Source organism: Mirounga angustirostris, unplaced genomic scaffold (genome assembly GCF_029215605.1).
Source record: "Mirounga angustirostris isolate CCGP_5_RB_7025 unplaced genomic scaffold, mMirAng1.0.hap1 SCAF_11, whole genome shotgun sequence".
Taxonomy (NCBI): domain Eukaryota; kingdom Metazoa; phylum Chordata; class Mammalia; order Carnivora; family Phocidae; genus Mirounga; species Mirounga angustirostris.
In genome coordinates, this window is record NW_026991719.1 from 85,657,910 (window position 1) to 85,684,493 (window position 26,584).

General features: G+C 34.7%; 1 protein-coding gene across 1 annotated transcript in view; it reads left to right on the top strand.

Moving 5' to 3' along the window:
* Nucleotides 1–26,584, top strand: part of NRK (Nik related kinase) — a 151,108-nt gene that overhangs the window by 95,645 nt on the left and 28,879 nt on the right. Inside the window, exons 10-20 of the mRNA XM_064574440.1 lie at nt 2,887–2,965; nt 4,044–4,219; nt 5,854–5,917; nt 6,585–7,761; nt 9,929–10,036; nt 13,018–13,085; nt 15,250–15,344; nt 18,932–19,029; nt 20,267–20,631; nt 22,183–22,519; nt 26,053–26,239. Coding sequence (XP_064430510.1) covers nt 2,887–2,965; nt 4,044–4,219; nt 5,854–5,917; nt 6,585–7,761; nt 9,929–10,036; nt 13,018–13,085; nt 15,250–15,344; nt 18,932–19,029; nt 20,267–20,631; nt 22,183–22,519; nt 26,053–26,239 — 2,754 coding nt within the window. The remainder of the gene's footprint in view (nt 1–2,886; nt 2,966–4,043; nt 4,220–5,853; nt 5,918–6,584; nt 7,762–9,928; nt 10,037–13,017; nt 13,086–15,249; nt 15,345–18,931; nt 19,030–20,266; nt 20,632–22,182; nt 22,520–26,052; nt 26,240–26,584) is intronic.

The window sequence follows — 26,584 nt, forward strand, 5'->3', positions numbered from 1 at the left end:
CAGATAACAAAATTTCTTTCTTTGGTGAGTCTCTCCCAGAGAAGTAAAAAGAAAGGGAGAGTAACTTCTCACTGAAAGGGGGCTGTAGAGGCTCTCAGAGGAGGGAAGATCTGTACCATCCCACACCAGGACCTTCTTAAGTGCTTGGGTTTATTCTTCTTTATTTGTTTTGTTTCTTAAATTCCACATATGAGTGAAATCAAATGGTGTCTCTCTTTCTCTGATTTAGTTCATTTAGCATTATACCATCTATGAAATGTATTTTTAAAGGAGATTTGCTATTTCAAAGGAATGAAACTCTAATTGTGAAACATTTAGGCCTGTTAGATATGGGATAAAGGGAGTATTTACTGGCATTCCTAAAATTAGACTATATAGAAAACGTCTACTGTTTGACATACCCATGTGCTCCATTCCTTTGTGGACTTCTCATTTCCCTAATGAAAACTTCCCTACTCTATGCTCTGACTCTTGACCCCTGGGGATGTTGTTAGTTGACTGCATGATGCTCAAATGTTAATAAATGACAATTGCTTAATATTGTACAAACCCACTTAAAATATGTTTAAAGGACAGAATCTGGTGACTGGACAGAGTAAAGGAATGAAGAGAATCAAATATGATCTTGATTATTTATTTACTTATTTATTTGAGAGAGTGTGTGTGAGAAAGAGTGTGCATGCAGATGCAAACCCATGAGTTGGGGGAGGGGGACAAATGGGGAGGGGAAGGGAGAGGGAGAGAATCTCAAACAGACTCTGCACTGAACCTGATGCAGGGCTCAATCTCAAGACTCTGAGATCATGACCTGAGCCAAAAAAAGAGTTGAACACTTAACTAACTGAGCCACCCAGGCACCCCTGACTAATCTTTTCAGCTTGGGGATAATTCTGCCCTCAATTATAAACCTGTATGTCTATTAATTTATACTTATGTAATTGAAAAAAACATGACCTTTGAACAATTGCCTTTATATCACTCTAATGAAATAACCCTGGGGAGTTTTTTCCTACTATTACAAGAGGCCAGTTTGGCATTGTAGTTTTTCTGGATATGTATTTTGGAGGAGAAAGGGTGACTCTAAAGAATCATTAATATCAAATTGTCCTCACATGAATGACACACTTTTGGTATTAGATAAAATTTGTTGGTGAGAATGTGGAGAAAGCGGAGCCCTCTTGTACTGTTGGTGGGAATGCAAACTGGTGCAACCACTCTGGAAAACAGTATGGAGGTTCCTCAAAAAGTTAAAAATAGAACTACCCTATGATCCAGTAATTGCAGTACTGTGTATTTACCGAAAAACTACAAAAACATTAATTTGAGAGGATATATGCACCCCTACATTTATTGAAGCATTATTTACAATAGCCAGATTATGAAAGTGTCCATTGATAGATGAGTGGATAAAGAAGATGTGAAATTCTGTATATATATATGTGTGTGTGTGTATATATATATATACACACACACACACACACACATGAATATTACTCAGCCCTAAAAAGAATGAAATCTTGCCATTTGCAACAACATGAATGGAGCTAGAGAGTATTATGCTAAGTGAAATAAGTCAGAGAAAGACAAATACCATATGATTTCACTCATATGTGGAATTTAAGAAACAAGACAAGCAAAGAGGGAGAGAGAGAGAAATCAAGAAGCAGACTCTTAACTATAGAGAACAGACTGATGGTTATCAGAGAGGAGGGTGGGTGGGACGAGGGGTGAACTAGGTGATGGGGATCAAAAAGTACACTTATCATGATGAGCACTGAGTAATGTATATAATTGTTGAATCATTATATTGTATACCCGAAAATAATATAATACTGTGTGCTAACTATACTGGAGTTAAAGTTAAAAACTTAATAAAATAAAAAAATATATATGAAGAAAAAGAGAAATTTAAAGTATGGCTCTCCTTCAGGGATTTTTTTTGCACTGCCAGTTTTCTTTAACCAAAACTCAAGAGGAAATAAGTGAAGTGAGACATATTTAAATGCTTATAAGAAAGCTTATAGAAAATTCTCAGACCAACAAGGTAATGAATTTATATAGCACATAATGGAATAGGCTTTTCTTTGTATAGCTGTGTGTTTCAAAAAGTGAACAGAAGTCCTATAATTTGGCACAGACTTGAAGTGCCAGATAGTTAAAATATTTATTATAATACCAATAACTAATATTTATTAAGTATCTATTCTATGCCAGACACTTTTACATGTAGGTTAATCCTCATGGCAACTCTTTGAAGGAATTCTTGATTTTTTTTCAGATAAAGAAACCAAGGCACAGATAGGTTAAGTAATTTGCCCGAGTCACAAAGGAAGAACTAGGATTTGAACCCAGGTGATCTTACTCTAGAGGGTGTGTTTTAATAGTTAGTTACACTATATCTACCTCTATTCCTAGGACTGTCAATTTCCAAAACAGATTCTTCTCATCTTTTTAGATTGCTAAATCATTCTTTATATATTATTGTGCTTAGCTACTCATTTGGTTGACTTTTTAAGCCTATAATGACATATTTCCATTTTATAAGTATAGATACCTAGAACACAAAATACAGAAGAGTGTTTGTCTCTATTTTTTGTTTACTTCTCTAGATAGAAATCACCAATCATACATTTTGAAATTTTTATCCAGTGTAGTTTATTATTAATTTGCCACACCTGTCAATGGTGAAACTTGAGGATCTTATATAATGGACTGTTTGTATGAAAATGAACTTTTCCTGTAACTACATTATTTTGTATCTATTTATTCCTTAGTGTCTATTCAACATGATATGTGAAAGAACACTCAGAATCCCCTCTGGAATGAGGAGTGTGCTCTGTTGTTACCCTTCTCATTCATTCTAAACACATCTATTTTCCTTTGCAGCCCTGTGTAACCTTCAGCCTTTGGAAGCCCTCTTTGTTATTTTGCGGGAATCTGCCCCCAAAGTCAAATCCAGTGGATGGTAAAGATGAATGACTTAATCTCCTAAACACATTAACTTGCCATTTTTTATGTAGGAAATGAGTTTTTATTAATTTTGTAGTCCTGTTTCAACATCTTTGTTGGACAGTATTTCCTAAAAACTAATATGTTAAGGTGGGGGGGGTCTTAATGATTAGTTTTCATTAAGAGCTAGCTAGCCAACTAGACATAAGTAATACCTTCCATAGTATATTATGATGACATCACTGCCCTGGAATTAATGGCATGTTCAGTTGTTTCTCCATTAATGGCATGGACCAATAGAAATCATTTGTGACATTTCTCCCTGTGCCTAGATAGGCAGTCAGTGATTGTGATATACAGCTCAGTTGTTCAGCCCATTAAACTAAACATCCACAGACCTGGAGAAGAGGATTTGTTCTCCCAGGGTGTTACAGACCAACTAACTTGGGAACCCTTTATACTGAAGCTTTTTGATTGAGTGTCAGAAGCTCTTGCTTATTATTAGTATTTATTGCTTGCCCTGCTAGAAGTGGTGGCTGTGATTTGATTGCTGACATTTTTCCTTGTGATTCAATTTAACCCTTCCCACAGATTCAGGCTTTCTGGACACTTCTGTTTTCATGAACCATTTTATAAGATTAGTTAGTCCTGGTGCTATTAAGATCCCCCCCTTTTTTTTTTGGATCATTACATTTATGACTATGTAGCTCAAAATGCATGTAGTCAAGTGAAACATTCAGACTTCAAAGTATGACTTCTGTGGGCTGACCAATCTAGATACATGTTCTACATATATCACATTAAACACTCCATTGCCATCCCACCAATTGACTTTTTACCATGTACATACTTCTGAACTCATTGAAGTTTCTACTACTATTTAAATGCCATTGACTCTGGCTCATCTGAGGTTTGAGTGGTATTGTATAATGTATATTGTCAAGCTGCAGGTCATATGGCAGTTGAAAAGACAATTATAACTAGAGGCAATTCTCTCCAAAAATATGACCTGCAGAGTGGCATATGTGTGAGGATGGGAAAAGATATGGCAAGCCTGAGGATGCTTTTTTATCCCTTTGACTCATTTCTTTTAGGTCTCGCAAGTTCCACAATTTCATGGAAAAGTGCATGATAAAAAATTTCCTATTTCGTCCTACTTCTGCAAACATGCTTCATCACCCTTTTGTTCGGAATATAAAAAATGAAGGACACGTTGTTGAGTCATTGAAGAAGCATCTTACAGGAATCATTAAAAAGAGACAGAAAAAAGGTTGGAATATGTCAACTTTCATTTTACTAGAATGGATATTTAAATGAGAGCAGAGTTTATTCATTTTTGTCAGGAAAAATAATATTTAAGAATTAGATTAAAAGTAAAAATTCTGAAGGAGGCCTTCCATATTTAGTTTTTCCACTAATATGCCATGTGCAGTTAATTAATTATCTCTCACCTGATCATCTGTATATATATGATTATAAATTGTCACCAATTACAACTGGCAAGTGTTCATATTTATAAAAACCTTGAAAGCATCAAGAAGAATTTTGTGATGTGCCAATTTTATTTTAAGAAAACTCGTAACACATTTCCTTTTTTTCTCTTTTTTTTTATTTTAAGAAAACTCGTAACTAAAGAGATAAAATAAATAAAAAAGGTAACAAAATCTGTATCTTACTGTTCTTTTTTGGTTGATATTTTACTGTTCTTTTTTGGTTGATATTTTAATTGACTCCAATGAGATAAATAGATTTGTAATTGTCTGTTGATGACTGTTAATTTTGAAGTAATTTCTGTGTACCATACTAAGTTTGTTTTATGCACTAATCTCCAAGTATAAGAAGTAATTAAAAGGACTAATTTATACAAGTAAAAGTTAGTTTCTATATATTAATGCCAAAAATGGCAGGATGGATTTTCATCAAATCCAGATTAAACTCCTTAGGAAGTTTTAACTTTGTATTGTATGGCATATTCCACATTTAAATTGGGGCTCCATGGGCAGTGTTGAGAGTGGTGATATAATGGAAAAGGGGAAGCTGGAAACATAGTCATTCTCAGAATAGCTACAGGATAGATTACAGTAGAGTTTCTTCCATCTACATAACTATATGTATCCTATTTTGGAGTGAGAAGCAGCAGAAATTAATTTATTTAACCATGGGTGAAAATTCACTGGACCAGCATCACAAAAACCAGCTAGTCTCAAATGGGTACAGGAAGACCCCATTTCTATTTGAGAATTTGCTAATTTCCAGAGTTGCAAGACTTCCAAAATATTACCTGCAGGAAAAGTCACATTTATGTGAGAATTACATAGGTGTAAATACAGGTGCCCTGAACACTTTTATTTAGGAAATTCAAAAGAACACTCTTGTTTGTAAACGTCTATATTTCAGTACAGCACAGCAGAAATGAAAGAAGCTGAACATGTTGAATGTGTTAAGTGTAAAATCCAGAATTTAGATTTTTACTTTCTCATTGGAAAGACCAATGATCCTGATCCTCATTTTCAATGATCTTCATTGAAAGGACCAAAGATAGGGTGGGCCCAAGCCATAAAGTCCTCACGTCTAGATCACACACCTTTAAGCTATGTTCAACAACCATCTATAAAGTTTCTCTTGTCCCATTCTCCCTTTGTCTTTCTCAATTACTTCTCTTTAGATTGCAGCTACCAAATTGCTAAATTCCCTTTCCTGTGCCCAGAGAAATTAGTCTGCTGCAAAAGTGGGCCTAGGAACTAGGATATTGTCCATATTACCAACCAAGTGTGATTTGAAGGGTTACCCTCTTGTCCTTGTAATTCACTTGACATCCTGAGCATTAAAGGGTAAAAATTCCTAAGGTAGATTACACTAATACCTGCTGATTTTTTGCCTTGTTTTTTTCTCTTTTATAAAAAGGAATACCTCTGATCTTTGAAAGAGAAGAAGCTATTAAGGAGCAATACACCATGAGAAGATTCAGGTGTGTTAGATAAATTACAAATATAATTTGTTGTTAGCAATTTATGTAAGACAGTTGATTCTATTCTGTTGGCATTTGACTCAGAAGAGTTTAATCCCTTCTGATGCAACAAATAACAGCTCTCTATATATTTTCAAGAGATATTTGAATGGAAATGTTGAGGAAAGATTGTTATTACTACTCAAAGAATCTTTAATTTCTGGCACTAGAATGACCAGGTAGATTATTAGATAATTGAGTATATTAGTAATACAAAGAATATTCCAGACATTACAGGAATGATTCAAAAAAAATTTACTGAAAGTATCTTTATTGCACAAAATTTCCATTTATTTATTTATTTATTTATTTATTTATTTATTTATTTATTTATTTTTAAAATTTTTTTTTTATTCATGTGACAGAGAGAGAGAGAGGGAATATGAGCAGGGGAGAGAGGCGGAGGGAGAGGGAGAAGCAGACTCCTCGCCGAGCCAGGAGCCCAATATGGGGCTCGATCCTAGGACCCCGAGATCATGCCCCGAGCTGAAGGCAGACGCCTAACCATCTGAGCCACCCAGGCGCCCCACAACATTTCCATTTTTTAAAATAAAGGCATTTTCCCCAAGTGGCTTCACTCCACTGACAATTATTACTATATAGCAATCATTTGTATGTTTATTTCTAGAGGACCTTCTTGTACTCATGAACTTCTGAGACTGCCAACCAGCAGTAGATGCAGACCACTTAGAGTTCTGCATGGAGAACCCTCTCAGCCAAGGTGGTTACCTGATCGAGAAGAGCCACAGGTCCAGGCACTTCAGCATCTACAGGGAGCAGCCAAGGTGTTCATGCCACTACAGGCTCAGGACAATGCACCTAGGCCTCTACAGGGGCAAGCCCAGGCACCTCAGCGACTACAAGGGGCAGCTCGGGTGTTTACGCCACTACAGGCTCAGGTTAAGGCTAAGGCATCTAGGCCCCTACAGATGCAGATTAAGGCACCTCCACGACTACGGAGGGCAGCCTGGATGCTCATGCCACTACAAGCTCAGGTTAAGGCACCTAAGCCTCTACAGGTACAGGCCCAGGTACCAAAAGAGCAGCAGGTTCAGGCTGCTCAGGCCCAGCCCCAGACATCAGAAGAGCCACAGGATCTGGACCAGGTACCAGAGGAATTTCAGGGGCAAGATCAGGTACCTGAACAACAACAAAGGCAGGGTCAGGCCTCTGAACAACAGCAGAGGCAGAACCAGGTACCTGAACAGCAGCTGGAGCAGAACCAGGTACCTGAACAGCCAGAGGTACAGGAACAGGCTGCTGAGCCTACACAGGCAGAGAATGAGTCAGAGGAACCTGAGGCATTACGAGTACATGCCCAGGTGTTCCTGCCCCTACTGTCACAGAACCACCATGTGCTGTTGCCACTACATTTGGATACTCAGGTACTCATTCCAGTAGAGGGGCAAACTGAAGGGTCACTTCAAGCACAGGCCTGGGCACTAGAGCCCCCACAGGCAGTTGGCTCAGTTCAAGAACTGATAGAGGGACTATCAAGAGACTTACTTCGAGCACCAAACTCACATAACTCAAAGCCACTTGGTCCACTGCAAACCTTGATGGAAAACCTGTCTTCAAACATGTTTTACTCTCAACCAGAACAGGCACAGAAGAAAAAATCGAAAGTTTCTAGTCTAAGGCAGGCATTGGCAAAAAGATTATCACCAAAGAGGTTCCGGGCAAAGTTATCAAGGAGACCTGAAGAGTTTGAGCTCTCAGATTTAGAAGCCTGCAGGCGAAGGCGCCAGCGCAGATGGGAGGATATCTTTAATCAGCATGAGGAAGAATTGAGACAAGTTGCAAATGTAAGAGTTTCTGATATTTTTACTGAATCAAATATGCAGAGAAAACATGCTAATACATGCTCATGTTTCCCTCTGTTAAGACCAAATGAAACAAATATTCCTTATGTGCCAGAGAAGATTAATAATTTGTACTTCAAATAAATTATCTTAAAATTTACAGATAATTATGACTAAATTTGAAAAAGAAAAATTGGCTTGAATGATCCAGGTAATTGCTTAATATCTTTGTAGAGATATAGCTTTAATTATTAACTAATAAAGGGACACCATAAGGACATTTAAAATGACTATTTTGGATCTTTGAAAATTACTATCATAGTTCCAAATTTCAAATAGAACTCATTAAAAATAAACACAGAAAACAACTTTGGTTTTGCTCCCCAACCTCTTAAGTTAATTTGTCTTTCTTCCAATAGAATGCTGAACTGTGCTATTTAAGTGAATTATACTATTTTTTTTTAATTTCAGGATGTTTAAATCAAGGTTAAAATGAAACAGAAAAGCAGTTTCCAAAACATTTTGTATTTACCATATGTATGACTTGTCTCACTAATTTTCCACCGTTTTACATAATTAATCAATGAAATCTCTGCATAGAACATGACACAAGTTACAAATTCATCTCTGTACTCTTTTGAAATGCAATATGTTAATATCTTTATCTTATTTGCAAATAGTCAAAATCTCATTCTTTCAAATTCTCTAATATAAGTGAATATAATTTGGTTGGAGTTGATGAATTCAATCTGGCAGATCTAATCTGACAATGAAGGGTTTGTGGGCTTTATAAGCAAATTAATGAAGTCAATAGGATTAGGAGAGCACTTGTTTTCTAATACTTCACAACATCCATTTACATAAAGGAATCCTAAATTAAACCCTGGTATCAACATCAAGTTATCTAATAATAATTAATGTAGTAATTATAAATGTATCTTCTCTGAATGTCTGGATAAGTGAATCTTTTGGCTTGTCCATTGAGCCAATTAAACTAATGTTATTTCCCTAACATATTTAACAAGTGAAGAAAGGCCCAAAAGGGGAAATAGATGTCTACTCTCAATAAAGGGGGAGATAGGAAGAGAAAGAAGCCATATAGAGAAGTGGAGGTATGAGTCTAGAATGGTGATATTTGCTTGAAATTAAGGCATCTAAAATGCTAGTGACTAATTTCAATGAGGACTAGTAACAATTAAATCTAATGGGTTTTGCATTTATGAAAAAGACTTGTATGCATCCTTGCAAGACTCATAGCGTTGGTAGCATGACACATACTTATTGTCATTTGGTGTTTTAAATGTACATGTGAGAAGCCATTCTAAACTGGAAGAAAAAGTCAATAAATAGTATTTACCAATCCCATGACTCTAGGATCTTGTACAGGTATTCATATCTTTGTATGTGATTTTTAAAGATATATAAATTTTATAAGATAAAGTTGCAAATGTAAGAGTTTCTGATATTTTTACTGAATCAAATATGCAGAGAAAACATGCTAGTACATGCTCATGTTTCCCTCTGTTAAGACCAAATGAAATTTTATTTTACATAAAATATAAAAGATATTTTATATATAAAAAATATAAAAAATTGATACTAACTCAAAGTCATAGATCTTTTGAATTGCCTAAAAATTTGTTAGCATTTAGAGATGTATGTGAATTCTTCAACTAACCAAAGAAAAGAAAACTCATTTTCATTACTCTCTGTGAATTGAAGAAATAATACTGATTGGCTTAAATGTGAAAACAGAAACTTTCCCAAATTCCTAGAGCTCAGTTAGTGAGAAATATTTGCACTGCTGTATTATAGATCTTCCATTGCACAGGAGGACCGAACTTCTTAGTTATAATTGCCTACTAAATGTGACAGTCTGGGGTTATGAGTTAAGCTTTAAACCAGATATTCTTAACCTGGGTCTAATAGATTAGCTGCAGGTGTTCAGAGATCCCCCTGAAAATATATGCAGACATGTGTGTCTATACGCAGTTAGAATCTCCTCAGATTCTAAAGGGAATCCAGAACCAAAACCTATTAGAATCTACTGGTTTAAATCAATTTTAATATTTGAAAATTATTCTAAGTTGTACATTGTGAAGATAAAGTTGCTCCTATCATTTGCATTTTAACAACAATTAAAATATTTATTATCCTTTTTGTTTCAAAGGGCAAAGAAGATGAATCATCAGACAATGATGAAGTATTTCATTCAATTCAAGCTGAAGTCCAAATAGAACCATTGCAACCATACGTTCCAAATCCTAAAGGAAATGAGGTAAGTTTCTCAGTATGAGTTGCTGTGACATTAATAAGTGCCTAGAACAGTGGTTCTTAAACTTTTTGGTCTCAGGGGATCTTTATACTCCTAAACAAAGAAGACCCCAAAAAACTTTTGTTTATATGGATTGTGTCATTCAATATTTAATGAATTAGAAATTAAAATAAAAACATTAAATATTTATTAATTCATTTAAAAGTAAATAAAAATATTACAGGTGAACATAAGAAACAAAGTTTTAATAAAAAATAAGTATTTTCCATTTTACTTAATGGAAAACAACTGGATTCTCATATCTGCTTCTGCATTCAATTTGTTGCCATATATTTGGTTTGAAGTATATGAGTGAAACTGGCTTCTCACATATAAGTAGCTGGGAAGGGAGGATTTTCATAGCTTTTTCAGATAATTGTGGATATTCTTTGATAACACACCAAAACTGCAGAAGTGGAATTTAAAACCCTATCAGTGAAATTTGCATATTCAGAAATATTAAAATCCATTGTTCTATTGTATGCTATGAATAGATGTTTTGCTCATGCACAATTTTGTATCTTCATACATTGGTCAGTTGGAAAACATTGGTTCAATGTGTATGTAGATCTTTCCAAATATTTACACATTTCATTATACAACATCAATAAACAGCATTTGTTAATGTCACCAATTTCATCAGAAAAATGACTGAGTATTGATAAGTCAAGTGCATGGTGACAGATAATAAATTTAAAATTTTAATTTTCACTTCAAAGCTTAATTTTATCATTGCTAACAAATAACATCAGTTGTTTTTTTCCTTGAATTGACAGGCTAACTTCATTGATTTTAAATAAAATGCCTGCCAGATACCCAAGTTGAATAATCATAGTTTGTCTTGTCAGTCATTCTTTTAAGTAAAAATATTGCCAATAAAACCTTGGGTAGTTCAGCATGTAACACAATCACACATACCTTTTCCCTTGATTGTTCTAGGATGTAGTTTATGACAGGATCTGGGTCATTTAATATGTGATTTATTTTTTTACATTTATATGAATAATCAAGTCAGTCCTCATGTCTAGGTTGACTTCTGTTTTCACGACTATATTAACAGCATTTAGCTTAGGGTATTGGTGAGGCCCAAGTTGCAGTTTCAATTCCCATGTGGACAAGGTATTATCATCATAGCCAGCATTCATAACAGCTAGCCATCTAAAAATTTTTTGGTCACTAAGGATGAGCAGGTTGCTGGATGAAGAATTCAGAAATTCTTGCCTTACTAATAGTGGGTCAGAGTCTCATTGTTGTCCTTAATCAGCACAAGGGCCCTAGATCACTATATTTCTTTCTTCTAGTTGCTTCAGAGTAGGCCACTATGATTTCTTTCATGGACAATTATCCTTTTTTAAACATGTTACTTCTGATACTAGCAGTCCTCTGAAGTAAATAGCAGAGTATTGCTTTATAAATACTAACCACTGGCAGAAGGAACATAAGCTGGATTGTATTATTTAATTACAAGAGGCCTTATGTCTCTCTCTCTGCCTTATTAAATTATGACTTTCCTCCTACTCTCAGAGAATAATTATTACCTTAAACATATGTTTTTAAGCAGGAAATATAATGAGTTGTGTCTGATTGGTTTAGAATGCATCATTTGCCTTATATATACTATTCTTACTAATCATCTTCACATTTTTTGGACCAAATACAGACAATTCATATCAGGTATTAGCTTTTCTTATTTTTGGCCTTTATCTTTTCTGAGTAATCCTGGTCTCTGGTTTACTAATGTCAATAAACTTTCTGAGACCAGTTTCATAAACCAAGAGGCCTAGACGGGGTCAATATGATGCCAGGTATCTGAATCAAATGTGGAAAAAGTCAGATGCTTATCATGCATACTGCCAAACATCTGGTTACATTTGGAAGCGCTCATTTGCAAAACATGTGAACAATTAACAACATTTTTTGTTTTTTACCCATCTGTCTGTTAGAGTTTAAAGACAACCTTAATAAGTCACTACATAGAAACAGTGTAGTAAGGTTAGTGTAGTTTCTAGAAACTATAGAGTGACTTTATCACATGAAAATGCTAGATTTTTTAAAAATGTAACATGTTTAGTTTTTCTTTCTAAAGAATCTACTGTGACTGCCTCATTGAATGTCAGAATAGCCTATTTTTTGGTTAGCTAAAAGCTATTTTAAGTAGAAACCTAATGATATAAAACTAAGTGAGGCAAGCCAATACTACATGGTCCTATCTACTAATGTTGGCAGAAAATAAATCTGCCCCACTGACGGATGCTGGCTCATTTTATGTGATCTTAAGTATTTTTCTATATTAGATGAATGAATAATTAATAGAAACCAAATTAATTCATTTAGAATTGAAAAAGTATTGGAACACTGATTATGACATTACAGCCCAATTGTAAAATGAAAAAACATACTTTCTTGAAGGTGGGACGCTTTTGACACTTGAGAGATTTTAATGATGTGTTGTATGTGTGTTACAACTTTTGAAAATCTAAGGTTAGCTTAAAGGGTAAGTGAATAGAAGTTTGAGCTTAAATTCTGAGAAATTTGGACTTGGTATAAAAGTAATATGAAAACATAGAAAGCATTAAATTAGCAGTTGAGGGACCTACATTCTGATTATAAATATTCTTTAACTTGATGTAAAATTCTTAGAAAAGTGATTTTTCCTCTCTGAGGTACAGATTCCTCAAAAATAAAATTAGAGTGTTTGATTATATAATCTCCAGAATCTGTTATTATACTAAAATTCAAGGATACCATGAGAAATTATGGTTAAGCAGTTCTAATGTTATTCTATAAGTAATTATGAAAATACAATCTAGTTATGAAAATCAGATTTTATAAGTTGGATTTTTAGTAAACTATCTTTATATGAAGAAAGGAATTTTTCCCATGAATTAATACTTCAAAAGAATTTATGATAAAAAATTTTACCAAAGTATTTCATTGTCTTTAAGGTCCAAGAAAGATCTACTTCAGTGCCTTACAATCAGGATTGTGAACACCATGTCAAGTTCTCTTCAAAGTATGTTTCTCTGATTACTATTTTCAAATTACTCACGATTTACTATTACATGGAACATTAAAGCATATTTATTTGACACTAAGTTTTGTGTAAAGTGAAAACTAAAATATTAATGAAAACATCATCACTAGTGATACTGTCAGCCTGTATTTAAAACGTTAACTGCAGTAATTCATTAACTAGATCTTTCATATTTGGACCTACTGTAGTCTCAGTATCACTTAGTTTAATAATTTGCTGATAAGATCCACAATTTAATAAAAGAAATGTCAATGAATTTTTTTAAAGATTTCAATTGGTACTTTATAATAAAAAGATGTGAAACTTCATATGTATCATGTACTTCAGTTATACATTTTATCATGTAGTACATCATGAATATCATGTACTTCTACTACATGTTAAAATACACACACAATTCCTAACTTCAGAAGCTAATGCTATGGAATGGGCAAGCTTGAAATGACCTATGGGAAAAATCAAATATAAAACTCAGTATTCTATCAATGATATTTTATCCTGATAACTATATTTTTATCTCTGTAATATTGGTGATCTTCAGTAATTTTCAAAGATCATATTTCATATTTTAGATGTTATGGGCAAAGTGTTATATTTGAAAGCTAAATAAATTTATTTATTTATTTAAAGATTTATTTTAGAGAGAGAGAAAGAGCACAAGCAGGAGAGGCAGAGGCAGAGGGAGAGAGAATCTGAAGCAGACTCCATGCTGAGCACAGAGCCTGACGTGGGGCTCAGTCTCACAATCCTGAGATCACAACCTGGGCCAAAACCAAGAGTTGGACACTTAACTGACTGTGCCACCCAGGTGCCCCTGAAAGCTAAATTTTAATATAGATTTTCCTTGAAAATCATACCCCTTCCAACTTCAGATTATAATGGAGAGAATTTAGCCTATATTCATTCACTCAGTCATTCACTAAATATTTATTGAGCACCTGCTATATTCAAGATACTGGACAGTATGGTCAGACTGCATAGAGTTGATGGTATGTAGTATGTATATTACTACTTCATTATTATTTAAAGCCCCATATATTTACGTCTTTTAGATTTAACTTGTGTGCAAAAATCTTAGAAAATTAGAAAGCAAGATTAGGAACTTTTGCTTTCTCTGCATTCAGTGAATAAGGTGTCATGGACCTTCTGACCATAAAGCGAGAAAACTGCTTAATTTTATGCATCTTTTTGGTATTGTGGGATATGTCTTTAATAAAATCCAATACATAAAAATTAATATTGCTGGGCTCCTGAGTGGCTCAGATGGTTAAGCATCTGCCTTCGGCTCAGGTCATGATCCCAGGGTCCTGGGATCGAGTCCCACATCGGGCTCCCCGCTCAGCGGGGAGCCTGCTTCTCCCCTCTCATGCTGTTTCTCTCTCGCTCACTCTCTAAAAAATAAATAAAATCTTAAAAAAAATTAATATTGCTGTTAAATTAGAATTGGCTATTCCAATTATAAAAAGATTTTTGAATTTATGAATAGCAAATATATTATCTTAAGTCTTTCCTGAAATTTAGGGTCATAGAAAAGACTCTTCTCTGTTCTAGACTTAGATCAATAACCAAAGCCCTTCCTATATAGAAATTCCAAAGTGACATAGAATTCAGCAGCACCAGTCCAAAATAGCTTTCTAAATATTCCCTGAATTTGAATATTAAAAATTAAACTGTTCTATTTGTATGTCCATCTATCTAAATCAGGAATAGGATATTAAAAAATGCAAATGCCAAATCAGGATGATAATAGTGGAATATTTGATGTAACAGTAACAGCTTCTTATCTTGTTAAAATCCTCACATAGACTATTATGCTTATTACTGTATTACTAGGTATATAATAATGTCTGAATATTACCTTAAAGAAACGTTATTGAATTTTTAGAAATTAAATATGATATGTGAAGGAAACGTATACTATATGGAAACACTTTATTTATATTTTGGAAATTGTTTCTCTGTTCTAGATAAAATAGCACATTTGAAGAAAAATGGAAATTTGAAAATATTAATTAAGCTCTACTTCTTTTTAGTTTGATATATACCCTATACCTAAAACTTTTTTGTTGGTCTTGATTTTGAGCTGTCTATTCCTTTTATGAATATTAGGACATGGCATATGCTTTTCTGTCTTTTCATTTAGTGTTCCTCAGCGGTCTGTTTTGGAACAAGCTCAGAAGCCCATTGACATCAGACAAAGGAGTTCGCAAAATCCTCAGAATTGCCCAGCAGCATCAGGTGATTCAAAGCACAGAGTTTAAACAGCCAAAACACAGAGCTAATGTTTAACAGTTTATATTGCAGAAGTGAAGAAAGAACTTTAAGAAGTAATGAATCAAAAGTGTTAGGGAAGCCACATAGAATTAAGACCAAGAGGCCACTGAATTTGGCAATTGGGTGGTCAGTGGTGACTTTTGCGAAATGGAAATTAATTTTTCTAAAGTTATTTTCTTTAAGTTGTGTAGTAGTTAGAAATGTGTCTGGGGAGGTGGGGATGTCAACTTTGGTTTCTGTACCATGTGTGAAAAATATGAGAAAGGAACTTGGAAGAGGCCTTTCTAATAGGCTAAAATTTATAGACAATCCTTAAAATATTGAAATATTAGATGGAGTAGTTGTGGGCATGTGTTTTATTTATCCATTTATTTCACCACCTCAAAGTAAAATATACACAGTATTTCATAAACTTCCCTAGATGTTACAAATTGATGTTTTTACTCAAATATATGAAAAAGTAATAAAATCATAGAAAATAACTTCACAATTTGTGATATGAATTTCAAAACAAGTGTTTTATCTTATGATATACTTTTGAGAGTTTAAATGAATTATAGATTTTTGAAATATTGAAATAAACAAAGCCAAAAGTTAGGCCTTAGATTGTAAAATCTGGCATTGTGTACTTTTAAGCAACCCAAGTAAATTCTGCAAGGGCAAAACACCTGAATGAGTTCTCAAGTCATCTGTAAAAATGTAGAACATAGATTTTATTAAAATGTTAATAATAAAGAGGGCACGTACTGCATGGAGCCCTGGGTGTTATGCGCAAACAATGAATCATGGAACACTACATCAAAAACTAATGATGTAATGTATGGTGATTAACATAACATAATGAAAAAAAGATATATAGGTATACTCTATCAAAATCAAATATTTCAAAGACCTGAACTTAAAAACCCCGTTCTTCTTAGGAGACTCAGATAATGGTAGAATTCTTTTAATAGTGTCCTCTCGTGAAGAAATATTATCTTGTGAGAAATAAAATAAACCTGAATCAAAAGTAACTTTAAGAATATTTTCCCCAGAACCTTTCTGGTTTGGCTAGGGCTAATTTTACTAATAGTGGGCAAACACCTAAAAATTTAAGGTTTATTCGTACTGCCTTTTCTGAAATAAGGAAATTCTAGATTAGGTCCCAAAGCAGTCATGAACATTGGTTAGGAGCGGGGTGAGAAGGGGATAGCTTCTATGTAGATGATAGCTGAAGTTCTTTTCAGCTCTAAAATTATATTATTTTATTGTGTGTACCACCTAGACTATTTGCAGTTCCCATGAAATTACATACTTTATTATGCAGGAAATCAGAGCACCTTACTACAAATTTGCCTCAAAATCTCAAACACTCACCCAAACTTCTTATTTAGCCTAACAACATACACAGGGACTTGAGAAAAAAATGGTTTTCTGAAGAAAGATAATAAACTGCAAAAGTAAAATGCCGGAAGATGCAGACACAAATTGTAGAATGTGTTCCAGATAATATACTCAAAAGATAGCAGTGTTTGTAAATACATGATTTTGGGAGTTGCAGGGTCTACACCTTGGCTTTATATAGCACAGTTGCAAATAAAAAGGGGATAGGATTATTTATCTTTAAAATCCAAGCACATAAAAAAAAATAAGCAAGGATGTAAGTGCCCCTTGGTAAAGCTTTTTCTAAGTATACTCAGCCAGATCTACTGATTTTTGAGCCTAAATATTATCACTGAATTTTAACCACAGGTGTTACTGTACCATAAATCTTAATATAAAAAATCCACACTTTTAGTCCAGATACATTTGCATTTTTAAAATATATTTTTTTAATTTTTAAGTAATCTCTACATCCAATGTGGGGCTTGAACTCACAACCCCAAGATCAAGAGTTGTATGTTCTACAAACTGAGCCAGCCAGGGGCCCCTAAATTTGGATTTTAAGTGGAAATATTTACACTATGGAATTAAACTGCTCATTGTGATAGCAACTAGCCAAATTAAAACTAAACTGTTGGTGGGAATGCAAGCTGGTGCAGCCACTCTGGAAAACAGTATGGAGGTTCCTCAAAAGCTGAAAATAGAGCTACCCTATGACCCAGCAATTGCACTACTGGGTATTTACCCCAAAGATACAAATGCAGGGATCTGAAGGGGTATGTGCACCCCGATGTTTATAACAGCAATGTCCACAGTAGTCAAACTATGGAAAGAGCCAAGATGTCCATCGACAGATGAATGGATCAAGAAGATGTGGTATATATACACAATGGAATATCATGCAGCCATCAAAAGGAATGGAATCTTGCCATTTGCAAAGATGTGGATGGAACTGGAGGGTATTATGCTGAGCGAAATAAGTCAATCAGAGAAAGACATGTATCATATGACCTCACTGGTATGAGGAATTCTTAATCTCAGGAAACAAACTGAGGGTTGCTGGAGTGGTGGGGAGTGGGAGGGATGGGGTGGCTGGGTGATACACATTGGGGAGGGTATGTGCTATGGTGAGCGCTGTGAATTGTGTAAGACTGTTGAATCACAGACCTGTACCTCTGAAACAAATAATACATTATATGTTAAAAAAAAAAAAAGAATATAGCAGGAAGGGAAAAATAAAGGGGGAGGAAATTGGAGGGGGAGATGAACCATGAGAGACTATGGACACTGAGAAACAAAGTGAGGGTTCTAGAGGGGAGGGGGGTGGGAGGATGCGTTAGCCTGGTGATAGGTATTAAAGAGGGCACGTACTGAATGGAGCCCTGGGTGTTATACGCAAACAATGAATCATGGAACACTACATCAAAAACTAATGATGTAATGTATGGTGATTAACATAACATAATAAAAAAAAAAACTAAACTTAAAATGTCAACCCCTCAGGCATACTGGCAATATTACAAATGCTCATTAGCCATGTGCGACTACTGGCTGGCTACTGTATTAGACATCAGATACAGAACATTTCTGTTACTGCAAAAAGTTCTAGTGCACAACATCACTATAGAAAGATTCCCAGCTTTATAAAAAGGGTTAAGTTTTGTCTCTTTTCAGTTGTTTGCTTTTCAACTGTATTGAAATACTTCGGGATATATCATTGAGTGGAAATTGGGGGATTAAGATTGCAGGGTCAACTTTCCTCTTGAGAATTTTGTCTAATCTATCATATTCTAATACACTGTTGGGCTCTTTTTCTACTGGTTAATATTGGAGGCCAGTGATACCACCCAGCTTTCCCTATTCTTGATACATATTTTTTTAAATGAAACTGTCTACCAGTCTTACTGGGTATCTCTTCACACAGATAGAGAGAAATATTTAGCAAGTGTACACTTAATATTGAAAACAGAAAAGCCATGTAGATCTATAGACAAACCTTGAGCCTATGCTCAAACCTACCCCTGCAAACAGAATCTAGGATCCTGGCCCCATGAGAATTTATCAGGTGATATTTCCTGAATGGAAAAAGGCTACAAGAAAAATACCAAGGTATTGAACTGGTACACTATAAAAGTGAAGGCAATGGCTGCGATCATCATTGTAACTAATGTCTTTTTGTCATTCCACAGAATCTTCTTCTGAGGAACAGAGTCCTGTGACCTGGAGGAGGTCCCAGTCATCACCGCCTTATTCCACTATTGATCAGAAATTGCTGGTTGATGTCCACGTAGGTTTCCATCTTAACTCTTAACACATTTATCTGTTTTTTGAAAATGTCTTTAGACTTACATATTTTCATCTTCACTTAAGGGAAAGGTCAAAGTGTTTAGTTTTTTAATTAATCTTTCAAAGATATATTTTCATTGCTATGTGAGTATGCAGAATATGAAATCTAGAAATTAAGTTTGAAATGGAGAAACATTGAATTGATCAGAAAATATTTTATATGCACATTCTTTTATCAGAATATATTATTGGTGACTAACATAACATAATAAAATTAAATAAATTAAAAAAATAATATATTCAGAGAGGAGTGATAAAAAGGTCTTTGTAGAAGCTAATCTCAAATCAAGGAGTAGAAGCTAGATGTTCACTTTTTGTCTAATATAATTTCTTGGATGATAACAATGCATAAAAATAAAACATTTGGGAAGAAATAAAATATCCTCTGATAGCATAAACATTGTTCCAATTGTTTTTTTATAGTACAATGGAGATAATTTTTATCATTATTATGTTATGTTAATCACCATACATTACATCTTTAGTTTTTGATGTAGTGTTCCATGATTCATTATTTGCGTGTAACACCCAGTGCTCCATGCAGAACGTGCCCTCTTTAATACCCATCACCAGGCTAACCCAACCTCCCACCCCCCTTTCCAGTTGTTTTTGCAGTGTACTTTCAGGTCATTCCATTTTATTTTTGTAATTATTCCTACCTACCACATACACATCTCTTTCAGATTGCCTAAAGGTTGCTTATACGACACTTAAAGGTGGATTTATATTAATTTGTTTCTTAGAAGTGTTTGATCTACTGTGAAACAACCTGTGTACAAAACTGAGTTGGGAAATTAATATATCAATTTTAAGAGCTATGTGGTAATCCTAATATCAGAGAATAAAATGAAAGGAAAAAATAACTATATCTTCTATAGAACATCAAATAATCTGTTCTACTCTCTTGTCGCCAAAACTAAATGTCCACTCCTCAGCAGAAAAGTAGGGGTAATAAAAAAGTAAATTTTGCCCTGTGTGAGCCAGAAAGGCCATTGATTATCATAGCCTGAAGTTTGGGTTTTGGCATCTCATCCTCACAAAAATGTTGCTTTATAGTGAGTAAAAATCTTCATTTCAATCAAAAATATATTTTAAAATATTGTCAGCTTGGAAACTTTCCAATCTAGAAGAAAATGAAAGGCTACTGGAGACTACATTAACCTTTCTTGTGCACACAGGTTCCAGATGGATTTAAAGTAGGAAAAATATCACCCCCTGTTTACTTGACAAATGAATGGGTAGGCTATAATGCACTCTCTGAAATCTTCCGGAATGATTGGTTAACTCCTGCACCTGTCATTCAGCCACCTGAAGAGGATGGTGATTATGTTGAACTCTATGATACTGGTGCTGATACTGATGGTGATGATGATGATTCTAATGATGCTTATGAGGATACCTATGACCATGACAATGGCAATGATGACTTGGATAACAAGGTTGATAAGGCTAATAATGTTGGTGAAGACCATGATGATAATGACAATGATGAAGCTATTGATGACAAAGACAATAATCATGATGATGCTCCTTGTTGGCCAAGGTTGGTTTTTCTATATTATTTGCACTACCAAAGTTTTAGAATTTCAGAACTATTTGCATCTTAGTTTTACCTTCAAATTTTATTACCAAGAGGGTGAATGCATTGCACTTGCATATTAGTAAATGGTTGATTTTCAATAATAGATTTTAAATTATTTTAATGCAAAACACCTAATTTTGCATTTTTGTATACTATATTTTATTAGTATTCAAGTATTAAGTTCTTTATAACTACAATTGTTGATGTTTCTATTACAATTAATGCTACTGAATCATTTTACCCTCTAAAACCACAGTGAGTATATGAAATGAGGTGACAAATAGTGTGCTACTTAATAACTGTAAGAGGAAGTCCTGATATTTGCAAACAGAATCTCCAAATTCGCTGAGAAAAATGAATTGCAACCTTGATTTTTACTTGATAATTTTGGGCTGAAATGTACTAACAGCATTATTTTTGGAATTCTGCAAACTGCTGTAACTAGATTCAGTACTCATTCAATTTTATCTTCTTACATAGCAGCTGCCAAAAGTGGTAATATTTAGTGAAGTGATATTTTCGGCATGCCACCAGTTGTTTGCTATATATATAGTTCCTTTCTCCTGCTTTAAACAAGCCAGTGTGTTCTTATTTACATATGTTCATGATTTGTATTCAAACTGTTCTCAAAGAAGATTAGTTAATATAGTAAATGTTTACATTAGTAGAAAAATGATTAACAGAGGGAGAATTGTTTGCTTTATAATATTGAAATCCATATTTTTTTGTTAATTTTCAAATGTTATTGGGAGGATATACATGGCAGAATCGACTACAAATTATTCAAAATTTTTTCTTTTTTGCCAACTAAAAAAATCTACCAGGAATTCCATTGTCAAATAAATTTGCTTTTAGGATTATCATAGGTACCTGGATATGTTGTCTCTTATGCAAAATACCATTGTGACATTTGGTAAGGTTGGTGTTCTCAGCAACTAAATAAATGACTATCTTAGCCTAATGAGATATATATTGCTGAATTTCCTGGTGGTAGTAATAGAAAAATCAATAGGATTCTTTAGCAAAGTAGTCAATACACATGTTAGAAAATCAAGGCATGTGTTAAAATTAACAGAAATTAAATATATTGCAAAAACAATTATTCAGTTATGTTGTGGCTGTGCCAAAAATATGGGCTTAATCATTTATGTGGCTGTGAAGTTGCTAATACATGTAGTCTATTATTTAAGCAAACCCCCTCCAAAACAAAACATATTTTTGCTGCTAACCTAACACATGTTCCTAATAAAGGATGCAAGTTCTCTTCCATCTGCCATCCATGTGCAGTCAGGGAATTGATGGTGGCTTATGATGTTGATTCAGTATTTAAGATTGACAAGATATAGGGGTATTTTTCTTGTCCATATCATACCAGTATTGTTCACATAGAGCAAAAACATTTCTAGAGATAGTATATATGTATCAGATACATCCTAATTCTGTTTTATTTGCTGACTTTCAAATGTGTTTTTGTTCAGTGGCTTTCTATCATTAATTGGATCTTGTTATCAGACCAAGCTATGGCAGAGATGGAAGCTGCAAGCAAGATAGTAGAGATGGAAGTGATGGTGGAGAAGAAACCTGCAGCAGCTATGGAAGTCAGAGAGTCAGTAGAGGCCATGGAGAAAGTGTAGCCAGTGGGGGCAGTGCAGTCAGTGGAGACAATGAAGAACTTGGAGCCAATATAGGCAATGGAAGAAGAGTTAAGGAAGTAAATGGAGGTAAGGGAATCAGTGGAACCAATGAAGAAAGCGGAGCCCTTCAAATCAGTGGAGGAGAAAATTGCTCAGAGACTGATGGTCAAAGATTGGAGAGACCGACATCCCAGGACTTTGAACATCAACAGGAGGTAATGCACCATTTGAAAAGGAGAATGAATTCCTCTCCTTGTAAATTTGTTTTTTCATGTGATATATCACATTTCCAGTCATTCCAAATATTATTTTAACTTCTAACCCAAAGCCTTAAACATTTTAATTTAAATATTTTTTTTAAGATTTTTTATTTATTTATTTGACAGAGAGAGAGAGAGAGACAGCTAGAGAGGGAACACAAGCAGGGGGAGTGGGAGAGGGAGAAGCAGGCTTCCCGCGGAGCAGGGAGCCCGATGCGGGGCTCGATCCCAGGACCCTGTGATCATGACCCGAGCCGAAGGCAGACGCTTAACGACTGAGCCACCCAGGCGCCCCAACATTTTAATTTATAGCTGTAGATCTTTACTTCTCATTTGGATGGTTCCTATTTACTTCCAGGGACAAAAATACGTTTTTTTTGTTCACCCTTATTACTCAGATCACAAATTTGGGATAGTGTCTCTTAACATATACAAATTTTTTTTTTTCTGGGAAGTTATCATTGTGGTAAAATTTACTAACAGAATTTTCCATCTTAACTATTTTAAGTGTATAATTCAGTAATATTAAGTACATTCACAATGTTGTACAACCATTATTACTGTTCATTTCTAGAGCTTTTTCATCATCCTAAACAATTAAATAATTAACTTCCTATTATCCCTCCTACCTGGCCCAAGGAACATCTATTCTACTTTCTAAGTACCTTATATAAGACAATCATACAATATTTGTCCTTTTGTGTCTGGTTTATTTCACTTAGCATAATATTTTCAAGGTTCATCCATGTTGTAGCATGTATCAGAATTTTCTTCCTTTTTAATGCTGAATAATATTCTATTGTATGAATATATCACATTTTGTTTATCCATTCATCTGTTGATGGACACTTGGGTGGTTTTCACCTTTTGGTTATCATGAATAATGCTGCTGTAAACATTGGTATATAACTATCTGTTGTTGGAGTGCCTGTTTTTAATCATTTGGGCTATCTACCCAGGAGTAGAATTCCTAGATGTAGAATTGCTAGAGTGGAATTGTTAGATTCTGTTTTAACTTTTTGAGGAACTATTAACACATACAATTTAAATGTAAGTAATGTATTGTGTTAAGCAATGACTTTATCATTCACAAAACATCACTGACTTTATAAATACATTTAAAAATACTCAAATAGTATCCAGTTTAGACTGCATCTCATTCATAGCATTTTTAAGTTCAGCCTGATTAGATCTCATTTCTGCCCTTAGAGATTTCGATATTGTCATTAATGCTTTTTTCAAGCCTAGCTATTGACTTCATGACTGCTACTCTGAAGTCTATCTCTGACGTCTTGCTTATATTCAAAGTGTAGAAGGAGCTGAGATGCCCTTCAAAAGATGAATGGATAAAGAAGATGTGGTTCATTAATACAATGGAATATGACTCAGCCATCAGAAAGGATGAATACCCACCATTTGCATCAACATGGATGGAACTGGAGGGGATTATGCTAAGTGAAATGAGTCAAGCAGAGAAAGACAATTATCATATGGTTTCACTGATATGTAGAACATAAGGAATAGTGTGGAGGACCACAGGGGAAGGGAGGGAAAACTGAATGGGAAGAAATCAGAGAGGGAGACAAACCATGAAAGACTCTGGACTCTGGGAACCAAACTGAGAATTACAGAAGGGAGGGGTGTGGGGGTGGGGTAACCAGGTGATGGGTATTAAGGAGGGCATGTGTTGTGATGAGCCCTGGGAGTTATATGCAACTAATGAATCATTGAGCATTACATCAAAAACTAATGATGTACTATATGTGGGCTAAATGAACATAATAAAAAATTTAAAAAATACTCAAATAGTTTCGCAGATGCTAGATCAGTAAGAATGATCAGAGAAGATTTCCTGGAGCATCTGGTATTTGAACTAATTCTTGACAAATAGGGAGTATTTGGATATCTGAAAACACAGGTGAGATTCCAGACAGAGGAAAGATCATTCCAATTTACTTTCCCAGCCTGTTGTCCTATCACACAAACTGGCTTACAAGATGCCATGCTCCTTCATGAATTAGTGCCCTTGTGCAAGCTGTTCCCTCTGTCTATAAGGCTGCCCCCTCACATCTTCTCTACTTGGTTAATTAGTCATTCTCATGATCCAACTCATATGTCATCTTTGACTTTTCAAGATGGAATTATATACCCCTCCCTCTGTGTTTGCAAGAATTTTGCCTATAGTTTCATTTTAGTACTTGTGACATAGTATTTGGTTGTTGACTTGCTTTTCTGCCATACTAGATTGTGAACTCTTAAAAGGCTGGAACTCTGTTTAATCCATTCTTGATTACTTTTCTCTACCCACTCACCCAATCCCAGGACCCAACCTAGGACTTGGTTTATGATAGACACAATAATTATGGAAGAAATCAATGAAGGAAGGAAACTTCCTAGATAGTTTCCAATGGGAAAGTAGTATGATTGGGAAAGTCTCTCTCTCTCTCTTTCTCTTTCTCTCTTTCTCTCTCCCTCCCTCCCTACTTACCTATCTTAATTAAAGACATTAAAACAGGATGTCCCATCATAGTTTTCATAGCTCCCCCGGGTATCTCCAATTATTTCAAGGAATGTTTTTGACATTTACAGAATGAGTAGACAGTCCTTTCACTTTAATTTGAAAGGATATGTTGCCATACAACACTTGTGGTTGGAAAGGTCATAAAAACAAGTCTTTGACAGGGCAGCACAGCTCTCTCAATGCCAAGAATCACTTGATGCAAAAAAATGCTTATCAACAGACAAGCTTACCAAAAACAGTTGGCATGTTTTTCCATAGGATATGGCATTCCATGTAAATTCTGTCACATTTTGTGGCTTTTATCCTTGAGTTTCTTCTATGTAAGTTAATGGAAGCCAACTAGATTTTCAGTGAGGCATGGTCACACCCTTGAATTTGTGTTGGTTGATTTTCCATCACTAGCTTTGTCATTTGACAAAGTAAAATTGATACCCCCAACTCTGGTGCTTTTTTATTTTTTTCAAGTGGCTGTTTAGCATAGCATAGCTCAACATAAGCTTTGGAATCAGACTTTGGCTTCAAACTCTGGTTCCCCTACTTTATCTCTATGATTTGAATAAATTATTTAACTTTGCTAAGCTTTTGTTTCCTCATAAGTAAAATGGAGATAATTATACTTACTTTTTGGGTTGTTGTTAAGGATTTGCAGTAGTATATAAATAAAATAACTAGCAGTATACCTAGTATATAATAAAAATTCCACTAATATTAGGCCCCAAATCGCACAGCTAGGGATTTTAAGCTCCTTAAATTTTTCCTCTGACATCAGTTGTCTCAATTTAAATTAGTTCTTTCTTTTCTGATAACATTGTTGAATTCTTCTGATAAATGTGGATTTTAAAAGGATGAAGAATTATAGATGCTACAAATTTTGCATTCTCTTTTTCAAATGACTTCTAGGCATATTATATTTATTTCACAGTTAATCTCCGAATAAAGTCAAAATTGATTTTCGATCTTCTATTAGGAGCCTAGTGGTAGAAGCGAGGCCTCAAATGCCATTGCCTTAGGCCCTGCACCAGCAGCACCTGATGACGAGAATGACAGCATGGACATATCAGAAGCATCAACACAATCAGGTTTTTCTGCCAGCCACTCATCTCCCTCCAGTGGTTCTGGGAGGGCTGCAAATGCTGACTTTGGCAGTGCCATCTGTAAGTGTGTTTAATATAATCTCCAAATGCTGCAGTCTATTCACACATTACAGCGTTTGACCACTGGTTCATGGTCTGAAAAGAATGAAATCATTCTGATATTCAGTTAACATAAATTCAGATGGATACATGCTTTAAAAAATATACTCCTCACTGAGTCTTTATGACACCTAAATTTAAACTACAATTGAGTAACTGAGTCCCTCATCTGGATTTTCTTTGGCAATCTAATCATGATAACCTGAAATACATTCATATTCAGAAATGTATTTTAACCATCATGATTTGTGTTATCTGATGGTTTAGGAGTTAATAGAAATGATACCTCCAGGAAAAAGAAAATTC